This window comes from Sciurus carolinensis, chromosome 5, assembly GCF_902686445.1.
Source record: "Sciurus carolinensis chromosome 5, mSciCar1.2, whole genome shotgun sequence".
Taxonomy (NCBI): Eukaryota; Metazoa; Chordata; class Mammalia; order Rodentia; family Sciuridae; genus Sciurus; species Sciurus carolinensis.
In genome coordinates, this window is record NC_062217.1 from 111879135 (window position 1) to 111890690 (window position 11556).

Consider the following 11556-nt stretch of genomic DNA (forward strand, 5'->3'; position numbering starts at 1 on the left):
TCCTGGTTGTGGTCCCAATCTGGCATAATCCCTCTGAGATTTGGTTTCTTCACTGGTTAAATGGGGACAACATACACCTGTCTCCTAGGTTTACTGTATGCCCGTTAAATGGTATACAATGAGCATTTAGTCCCAGATAGGAAACCCGCACAGGTCATCCCCTAATTCTCCTTTTTTCTTATAAATCATGTTTTCCTAAAATAATCTGTTTAAATATTTCCATTCCTAACTGTTAAGTCTTCGTTGGTAGGGCTGGGGTTGTAGCTCAGTGGAAGAGCGCTTGCCTGGCATGTGCAATGCACTGGGTTTGATTCTCAGCACCACATATAAATAAGTGAAATAAATGTCCATTGAAACTAAAAAATATTTTTTAAAAAGTCTTCATTGGTATAAATACAGTTCTTATTTAATTGCCCAAGGTTAAGAAAAGCAATCTACCTATAATCTAACAAAATAGGTCTATAAGAAAATGGGTATAAGCTAATGTTATTTTGTATGTAAAGATTATGCTCCTGGGATGTTATGTGTGGTGTGTTAAATAAGAATAACATAAAATTTCACATAGGCACGGATTCTTAAAAATCAACATCACTTATAATTTCCTCTATTAATTTTAGTCAATACACTAAATAACAACGTTTAAGATTTGAGAAGCTTTAAAACTCAGTACTGTTGATTTTTTCGGGGGGGCAGGGAAACCTACTACTTCAATTTTCGTGAAATTTTTATTAGAAACCATAAAGTACTGAAGATTGTGCAATGTTGTTTTTATTATAATGCTTTTTTGTCTTCTAAAATGAATTGGTGATATCACCAAATTAAAAATCACTCAACATATCAAAATACAAATCTTTATTCACTAGAATTTAATTTGAAATACACATGTAAAGTCAGTCAGCTTTCTATGAAGTTATAACAACATACATTATAGACATTAAGTCAACAAATAAAACAAATAAAATTTTTAGAAGTCTTCCCAAAATTTCATCTTCCAGACTTTGGGGGGTAGTAGTAGAAATTAATATCCAGCTTTTTCCAGTCATATTCTGAATATTCCTGCTTGCTAGGGGAAAAAAGAGAAAAGTATCCATAAGCGAACACATTCATCATCTTGATTATTTCCACTTGATATTTGCATTATTAAAGTACAGTGATAAAGATACATCTAGGGACTACTTCATACTTATTTGAAACCAAACAATGTACTAAAATATTTTTCCCCAACTCATTCACCACTCTATCTCATGGTCATCACAGGTTGGTCTATATGACAAATGCTAAACTTCTCTTTCATCCTAAAAATAAAAGAGAAATAGCTCTTTTCACATCATCAGCAGTTTATTTATGAAAGACCTTCAGTCATTTATCACTCAACCATTTTATTGGCATTAATCAAGTTGCCACTCTTCTAACCTGTACAGTTGGTATTATCAGGAAATAAGAATTTGAAGACATGGGGAAAGGTAGGTAATGACATATATACAAATATATATATATATATATATATATATATATATATACATATACATTCATATATGTGTGTATATATATATGTTTTTGGTTTTTTTTTTTTTCCTCAATGCTTGGGATCACGCCCAGGGCCTCACACGTGCTGGGCAAGTGCTCTACCACTGAGCCACACCACCAACCCAGAATTAAAAACAACAGCAAAAAGTCTTTCTTTCCTTGACCTTTCTTCAACTTCCTTCTGCAGGTTTTGGTCACTGCATGGGACATCAAATGTTCCATTTCCTCCACATTTCTAAATTAAACTTACCTGAATTAATCCCAGGTAGTGATAGGTAACAAGCTCCTCAGTTTTTGCTTTGTTTTTTTCCTCAGTCTGCTCTTGCTAGGCCAAGTACATTCAGCACAGGTGGTCTCCTAGCAACCTTGGTTCCTGGGTCAAAGCACATTAAAAGATTTAATTGGACATTTGAGGTAATGGAGCTCATGAAGGGATGGGCAGTCTGCCTGCAGAAACTCTGAAATTACTTTCAAAAGTAGACAGGATGGAGATGTTGAAGAGTGGACTTTAGAAAATGTGACATTTTCTTTTCATTTATCAGAGAACTGTATATCTAAACCCTGAACATTTAGCAGAAAGATTCAGCTGAATTCTAGAGTTTTCCTGTCAGGGCAAACATTCACAATTTTTAAAGAAAAAATTTCCTTAAAGTATTTTAAAACAAATGCTTAACTATCTTCATGGCAAAACAACACTAAAAACAAACCAAACAAACAAACAAAAACTTTCTCTATGTAAGAGAGTAACTCATCAGATTATACGTCTAATTTTTAAGTCTTATAAGATTTTGTATAACTTTCAGAAATTAAAAAATGGGAGAGTAGGTTTGTAACCACAATAGGCTTCAAAATATGACTCCTATATCCTTCAACCATGTAATTCTCCTTTGGATAATCTATATGAATTGAGACAGTGCTGGGAGGGCCCCACTCCCCAACCAGGTTATCCTGCCTAACACAAGCGTCTTTCAAAAAATATGTTTCCATCAATGGCCAAGTTTAGGAGCTGTTGACTCCTTACCCAAGCTTTCCCACAACCCCACAAGAGCAATATGCCTGAACTTGACCTCTATATGACCTTCCTGGGGTGGGGGTTGTGAGTATCCCCACCATCTTTTCCCAGCCTAGTGCAGACGTCCCAGTGCACAGGAGCAGATCCCAGTGTCAAGCGCTGCTCCCAGTGCTGAGAACCAAGAACTGACAAGACATGTGCCTGCAGGAGCCCACCTTTCTGTCTGTGAAAGCCCACCCCTCACTTCCACACAGAGTCCAACTGGGAACCCTAACCCCTGTGCTACTCCCTGTGTGTCAGTGAAGCCGCATTCCCATGGTGTCGCTTCCCTCTTCATCATTTCTATCTTGAACAGAGTCAAAGAAGCTTAAACTGAGCTGGCAACATGAATGGCATGCCTTAAATACAAAGATGTTACACTCAAAAGCCTTCACTGCAGTCTTTTTACCTTGCCCCAACACCACACCGTTTCCCAGTAAGACTTTTTTTTTTTTTTTTAATTGAATTACAGGTTTAATATCCCTGATACCAAATGACTGGGACCAGAGGTATTGCAGATTTCTGAGTTTTCTAGATTTTGGAATTGTTTCATGTACAGAATCAGGATGATATATCTTGGAGATACAACCCAACTCTAAATTAGAAATTTACTTATGTTTCAGTATATACACCCCCTTAAAACATAGCCTCAGATAATTGTATACAATATCTTTAGTGCACCTGTGATTGGACTGCACCCCATCACATGAGGTCAAGTGTGGAATTTTCTGGTTGTGGTGCCATGTCAGTACTCAAAAAATGTCATACTTTGGAGCATTTTGCATTTGAGATTTTTGGTTTAGTATTAGGTAAAAAATCAGGGGTTCTAAGAGGACAGAGGCAGGGTACAAGAAAAATGCCTGTGGAGGACAAGACGGGAGATGAGTCATCATGTCTCTGTTTGAGATAAGTTCAATGACCATGACAACTCCCACCACTGAGAACTCATTGCCCATGATGATTCCTGCCACAAGTTCAGGATTCTAAAATGACCAAAGGAAGTAAAGTGGACAGTACACTGATCAGGAATCATAAGATCACCAATGGGGTAAGGTCTTCAATTAGGTCCACATAGGGAAGAGAAAGACTCACAGGTCAGCATGTAAGACCCTAATTTCCAGATATCAGGGTCTTGAGCTACTCTGTCTTATGGGGACCTTCACCACCTTCACCTTCAAAAAGCTGTAGTTGGTCTATTACTTCTGTGTGTTTTGCTCAATTCTTTGCTTGAGGTACCAAGAACCTGGACCCCAACTGAACCCCCAATGGTAACATTATAGATGCTTAACCTGTATATCATACACATAGAAAAGAAGAGTCTACTGTCATACCAACCTGAATATGCCTGATCTCATTTGATTTTGGAAGCTAAGCAGGGGCAGACCTGGTTAATACTTGGATTGGAGAAGAATAGATAGATCTTGTGTGAATAAGAGAATAAGTCTTAAGTGAATGAATCATAATATTAAGACTTTTAACAAGGTAAACATATGCACAGAAATAGGCATATCCACAGTTTCATTATCCTTACTGAAAAAAAAAAGTTAAAAGCAAAAATAAGGAGACTCTTTAAATAAACTATGACTTTATCACAAATGGAGTATCATGTGTCCATTCAAATGATGGTTATTATCAAATAAAATTATGAATGCTACTTAGAAGGCATTTAAATAATTAAATATGATTGCAACTCATACATATGGCCACTCTTTACACCTCCTAGGTACATACCCTAAAGGAACACCAGACTATCTATACCAGGATATACATTCAAACATTATTCAAAATATCTTCCACTTAGAAACAACCCAAAATGTATTAGTACATAGTTAACATTGTGGCAAAGTCATGTAATGGAATATTACACAGTAATGAAAATTAAACTATGGCTACAGACGAAAACAGCGTGAATCTTACAAACATCATATTGAATTTTTTTAAAAGCAAGGCAAAAAAGAAAACACAGTGTAAGTACTTTTGTATGAGCAAAAAAAGAAAAAAAAACAAACAAAAGCTAAAGTGTATGGCTCAGGGGTATATATGTGGGTTGCAATAGTATAGGTGTTAAATTTATTAAGAAAAAAAGGAATTGGCTGCCATAAAATTAGGGTCATGGCACCTGAGGACAGAGGAAGTGTTATGGTTCAGATGTGAGGTATCCCCCAAAAGCTCGTACAAGAAGTCTTAGAGGTGAAATGATTGGGTTAGGAGAGTCTCTTAATCCTAACAATCAATTAATCCACTGACAGGATTAACTGTGACTAAAGGACCTGACCAGAACAACTTTAGCGGAGGAAAAGTTTGTGGGCTCACAGTTTCAGAGATCTTATTCCATAGAAGGCCAGTTCCATTCCTCAGGGTTCCAGGTAAAGCTAAACATCATGGCAGAAGAGTGTGGTGGAGAGAAGCAGCTTACATGTTGATCAGGAAGCCCACAGAGAGGTCTCCACTTGCCAGATACATATATATACTCAAAACCACTCTCCAACTCTCACCTCCTCCAGCCGCACCTTCCACTTCAGTTACCACTCAGCTAATACCTACCAGGGGATTAATTCACTGATTGGGTTAAGACTCTTACAACCTCATGTCATCTCTGAACCTTCCTGCATTGTCTCACATGCAGCTTTTGGGGGACACCTCACATCCAAACCATAACAGGTATATATTTTGTATCTGGAGAAGTGGAATCTCTCTCTGCTTACTGATCATCATGTGAGCTGCTTCCATCAGCCACACTCTTTCACCTTGATGTATTGCTTCACCTCGATCCCTGAGGAATGGAGCCATCTGTCTAGGAACCGAGACCTCTGAAATCATGAGCCCCCAAATAAACTTTTCCTCCTCTAAAATTGTTCTTGTCAGGTCTTTAAGTCACAGCAGCGAAAAAACTGACTAAAACAGAAATGGACAGGCAGGAGCTTCCAGCAATGCTTCATTTCTTGTCCTAGGTGGTGTTTACACGGGCAAACACTTTTTAACTATTTGTTAAACTATATATAGAAGTCTTATATGCTCTTTTGTATGTGTTTTAGAACTTTTATTAGAAATATTCTTAAAAGACAAGAGAAATATATATAATGTCAGTAGTGGTCATAGTAGTTAAGCTTGGAGGAAGACTACAGGTGATGCTATTTCTATTTCTCATACAATTTCATTTAGAAAGTGGTTGCCTCTATAATGCCAGAAACTACAGAAAGTAATCCTATTACAGCTGGTCTTCTTCCCTCTCCATCTACTTAAAAGTAATGTATTCTGATTGTACTTTTGTCAATCCAGTTATAACAAATGCTAATCAAAGGAAAATTACATTTATCAATGGAATATTTTAAATGAAAATCTGTAATTAATATGGTCAATAACACAAATCTCTTTCACTGAACGACACATTCCTGTCTTATTCAAAATGCTCATGAAAAACAGGAACCTGGGTGGTTCCTGTTGGTTCCTGTTTGGTTCTTCCCCTTGTTTCTAGATCAAAATCATTGGAAGGCACAAGTTTATATCATTACAAAGTTGTTAATACACACTGGTTTTACTGAAGATTAAAATTATGATTATCACAATACTTTGATTTATATTAATTCTGATAGCTAGAATCTCAATCATCAAGTGATTTTTCTTTGGAATGTACGGGAAATTTGCAGAAAAAAATATTCCTAGCATTTTTCAGCTAATAAAACATGCACTAAAAATATATATATAGATTTTAAACAAATTAGAATACTTTTTAAATCTAGGGGTGTAATGAGTGGCCAAAGTGTGAGTTGTAATCATATTTAATTACTCAATATTTTCTAAGTAGTATCTCCATAATTTTATTTGATAATAACCAACACTTGAATGGACAGATATTGTTAAAACTATGCTGGAACTTATTAAATGTGAACCTCTCAAGTCTATGGTTTTTATCTTGAATGTAGATTTTAACATCATACCCATGTGGCTCACACCTGTAGTCCCAGCTACTCGAGAGGCTGATGCAGGAGAATAACAAACTCCAGACTATCCTGGGCAACTGACATCTCAAAATAAAGTAAAAAGAGATGTGGGTGTAGTTCAGTGTTACAGCACTCATATTCAAGAACCTGACTTCAATCTCTAGTACCAAAAGTTAAATATAAATAAATAAACAAACAAATGAGTGCTAAATAAATACAGCCAAATGACATGACTTTCAATTTCAGTTATGACATCCTAGACTATTCTGGGTCAAGTATATTTACATTGAAACTTTGCATGATCATGATTTCCCCTTATTTGAATGTGTCTCCCTCTCTTTTTCTCATTTCCTAAGGCCACCTGGGAGTCACTTTATTATTTTATTTATGTATGGGATTAAACCCAGGGGCTTTTTACCACTGAACTACAAACCCAGTTCTTTTTATTTTTTTTTTTAATTTTGAGACTGAGTCTCCCTAAATTGCCCAGCTTGGCTTTGGACTTGCAGTCTTCCTGCTTCAGTCTCCAGAATAGCTGGGATTACAGGGAATAACCAATAATGGCCCAATTCATTATTTTATAAAATGTCAATTGAAAGCAGAATGGGTAATCTCTCATCTAGTTTTAAAAACTTTACTTTTTTTCTTGACTCCATCAAGATTTAGGTCCAAATAGTCTAATTAAAATTGATCTGTTCATTGTTTATTGAACAGCTGAGTAGAGACAGCTCACACAGAAAACTAGACAGGTGGAGAATAGCAATAACTCTTCATTTCTAAGAGCTAGACTTCATGGTATTCCCTCTTCTTCACTCTACCACCAGCTTTCAGGCCCTTGCCTTTGAAAGTTTTATTATCTTCTTATTTTTATATTAAAAGTTTTCCCAAATTAATCCCAACTCTTTGGAGTACAGGAAGAGTGCATTTTCTAAATGGCTTGATCCCCTGGGGGCAAACAAAATGAACAACAACAACAAAAACCATCTATCATATAAGAGTATTACTAGTTCCCTTTTCTCAATTTCCTTCAACCCCTACCACTTCCCTTTATTAGATGTGAACTTTTGGTCAAGACAAAGAACAGAACATACTTTGCAAAGGCTGTATTGCAATCAAAAGAAAAATACTTTTCATTGGATTCAAGTATATAATCTTAACAGTATGAGTTACATTTCAAAAATATTTTCTTTTTTGGAAAGAATTTCCTAAACCTACTCCTATTTCCATCAATATATAACAGTTAAGATAATATTCATGGAAGTTCCCTAGAGACACATGCTGAAAAGTAAAACCATTGATATCTATCCGGTTTTGCTTAATAGGTCACCTAATTATGATAACTTTTGTTTTTTCAGGGTCTACTATGAGCTGGTCCCTGCTTATTTTGGTTTAGATTGGAGGTGGCCCCCAAAAGCTCTTGTGTGAAACAATGCAAGAAACTTTAGAGGTGAAATGATTGGGTTGTGAGAGCCTTAATTAATTAATCATTGTGTTAATCCACTTGAATGGATTAACTAGGTGGTAACTAAGCAGGTAGGTTGCAGTTGCCGAGATCTGAAAGGATTTAATTCAAAACTAAAGTTAAGCCCGCACATACTTTGATTTTCATCTCATAAAACTTCATGAGGTGGAATATTAATACCACTCCCTCCTTAGTCAAAAACCAAAGCCCAAAGAGTTAGCCAATCCATCCAGATGTGCTATCACACATTTAGAGGTGACCAAGGAAATGGATGGAGCTATGTTTGCATCCAAAGCCCACAGCCTCAGCCACTATATCACAGCACTGGCAAGAACTCAATCCAAGAGCCCAGAATGCTGCCTGCCTCTACAGAAACAGTGCTTCGATGAAGCAGCAGAGCCAGAAGCATGGCCCCTTCCCTGCAGCCCAACTATAATGAAGAGGGATGGAGCTACTCAGAATGATGAGTGGGAACCAATGGTCCTTAAGACATGGAAAGTCCTGGGAAATCAAGGCAGACACACAGGTGGGAGCAGCAGAGCACTGCTAGCTGCACTCACGAAGGTCCCCTGCTTGCCTGTAGGCTCCAGGGGAAGATTCGACTGGAACCACTGTTTCTCATCTCTTGAACTGTACCTCTCCCATTTTTTCCTTGTCACTGCCTATTAGTTTTGGCATTCCCAAGCCATATACGACCATGCTTCAAATGTTGCAAGTAAATGTCCTAAAATGAACTCTTTTCCATACATGAACCAAAGTATTCCCTTAATCATCCACAACCAGGAGTCCTGAAGGATGAGTTTCCGTCTGCCATTTTCCCACTGGAAATAGATTGTGCATTGCCCCTAAAATGCATAAAATTACTCAGTTACAGGCATTCGACGTTTAGAGATATTCTGGTATCAAAATAATCACAATGATATCAGCCTTATTCATGCAAATTTCCCAACCCTCTCCATGAATCACGGCTGTAGCAAAGCCAGATAAAATGCCCAGAGACTCGACTGGGGACCATAGGTTTTCTGACAGAGACCCAACACAGAGGCACCAAGCAAAGCTGTCCTTCAAGAGGTATGAAGAAACAGAAATAAGAATGAGGGGTTATTTGTTCCACTGGTGGGGTTTTTTATTTGCAGAACTCAGCTATCCAAAAATGTGTCATTCCTGGCTTAGGGTCAAGGAACACAAAGTAGAGAATCTCTGGAATTCTTTTGAGTTCTCAAGATCATTTAGTAAGACCTCTTCAACTGTTCTGGGCATGCACCACACACCCCTCCGCAGACATTCACTGCTGCCATCTTTTAATGTTTTCTAGATGCAGAAATGATTCCTCAAACCAGCTGGATTTCATATGGAGTCAAGCTTAGTTGAGAAAGTAGATAGCTAAATAGAAGAACACAATTTCAAGTTTCAATCGAAGACTGTGACCTCCTTTAGAAAAGAATTGATCTCTCCAACAGTTAGCATAGGGCTTGCAACAAGGTGGGTGCTCAATCATTTTTTTTTTTTTTGTCTTTCTTGGCAGGGAGAGGTGGGGAGATGTAACATCAAGATGTCTTTCTTCTATGCCTCATATATTCGTTACTTGGAAGATGACACCCAAGGAGAGACCCTGAAAGACACTGAATGCTGAGCAAGCCCCTTCTGGTTCTTACCACAGTTATCTATAAAATGGCTTCTTTCTCCATATTAAAGGACTCAGGAACCCCTTCCTGGCTTAGCTCTGTATCTTTCACACAGTAGGAATTAAGTACATCTTTGCAGAATGCAATCTTATAGAGGAAAACATAAATCTTATCAAATCACCTGAGCTACAGGGTAACCTGTGGGAAGTAGGCACCTCAGAGACAACTTTCCTTTCTGTTCTAGTCAGACACAGAATGGAATCAAACATGTCAAGGAGGGAACTTTTTGAAATGTAAAAGTACAGTAGTCAAAAGAAAATTTTAGAATTCTGATTATAATAGAACAGGTGAGTTTATGAAAGCAATAGCTTATATTCTGAACAGCTTCTGGAGCTTCCTATCATCATTGATCATAATTATAAACTTAATGTCCTGAGCTGCTAATATCCTACTTCTATCCATCCATCCTCTGCATTCACAGACTTACACCACCCTAAAAAAGAGGATATTAAAAGCAGTGAAAGTTTAATATTGCCTCCATACTCTAGATTAATGTTTCCTGTCAGAGACCATATTTGAAGGTCCTGGGTTTGAATTTCAAACAAATGACAGATGATTAGGAAGATTTAAGAAAATTTTGAAGAAGGATTCTATAAATAAATTTAAGAGAGCTGTCACTATACTTGAATACTTATGTACATTATGAATAAACTGGACAACCCAGAAAAACAGGTTATGATTCCTATTTCACAAGGGAGGAAACCAAAGCTTGGAGTGATTGAGTTCCTGCTTTCAGTTGCACAACTTGTAAGTGTTCCAAACCAGGCACATATCTGCCCCTTTCCAAGTCATTATAATACTTCCCTTACACATTCTATCTGGAAGTCTGATGCACTTGTTTAGGAACTGAACATGTATAAGCAAAGTAGAAAGCTATGCTACTCTGTGGTCCTGCAGAAGGACTGGAGTGTCAGGTTTCAGCTCTGCTCACAAGGAGCAAGCAAGGCATCTGCCTTTCTGGATTTCAGGACCCTCCTTTTCCAGAAAGCAAGTACAGTGACCAGAAGCAGCCATTACAAAAGAAGGCTGCAGACACAAAGCCTTTGGCTAAAAAGCAAAGAAGCAACAGACCCATGCAATGAGACAGCACCCTCTCTGACCCAAACCTGGAACATGGAAAAACAAGGGCCCGTGTTCCCATCCAACTCTCCCATGTTACTTTTCAAATGTGAAACTAATTTTTGACATCACCGGAGTTCTGTTTGGAGAGAAAACACAGGGAGATAGGAGTACCAAGTCATGCCACAGGGCTTAGTCAAGTAATTTATATATAGTATTATTAATCCCTTGCTTCTCCTCCTGCTTTTATTTAGCCAGAAAAGAAAATGAAAGGCGTGGGATTTTAATTAATTAATATTTTTCATAATCCACCTTATAAAACTTGCAGAAAATGGAAGGGGCTTTGTGAGTCTTAACGTACTATATCCTCCTTCTACCAGAAGTGAACAAGAGTCCCACTTAATTTTCCTTCTACACCAATATTTTTAAATGCAATAGCTAAAAAACAACAATGAAAAAAAAAAAAAAAAAACAACACAACAACAACAACAAAAAAACAGCACTTACGGTTCAAGGGTTCAATAAGCAAAGTCCAAAGTCAAGGGAATGATCTCTCTTTCTGGTGAAAAGCACCATATGCTCTTGGTGGATCGGGAGCTCACTGGGCTGTTATTAATAACTGGCTTAGAGCTTTATGAAGAAACATGAGCCAGAATGACATGGAGGAGGCAAGTGGAAAGGAATTGACAGACACAGGTGGAATAAATTATGACAAAAATATCCTATACAGCAGCTCAAATAAGCCACCAGAAGAGGACCAGCTCCTCCATAATCAATAGGCCCTGATGTTAAGTACTCTGAGTTCCACCACCAACCTAAAGAATACCCTTA

The 11556-nt window shown here is 37.5% G+C and overlaps 1 protein-coding gene across 1 annotated transcript; it reads right to left on the reverse strand.

Annotated features, from left to right (window-relative positions):
* Nucleotides 1-837: 837 nt before the first annotated feature.
* Nucleotides 838-11349, reverse strand: LOC124984410 (myoregulin). Its single transcript, XM_047551956.1, has 3 exons — nucleotides 11233-11349; nucleotides 1778-1900; nucleotides 838-1063 (listed from the first exon to the last, which is right to left on the reverse strand). The coding sequence occupies exon 3, from the start codon at nucleotides 1041-1043 to the stop codon at nucleotides 903-905; it is 141 nt and encodes a 46-aa protein (XP_047407912.1). The 5' UTR covers nucleotides 1044-1063; nucleotides 1778-1900; nucleotides 11233-11349; the 3' UTR covers nucleotides 838-902.
* Nucleotides 11350-11556: the final 207 nt, after the last annotated feature.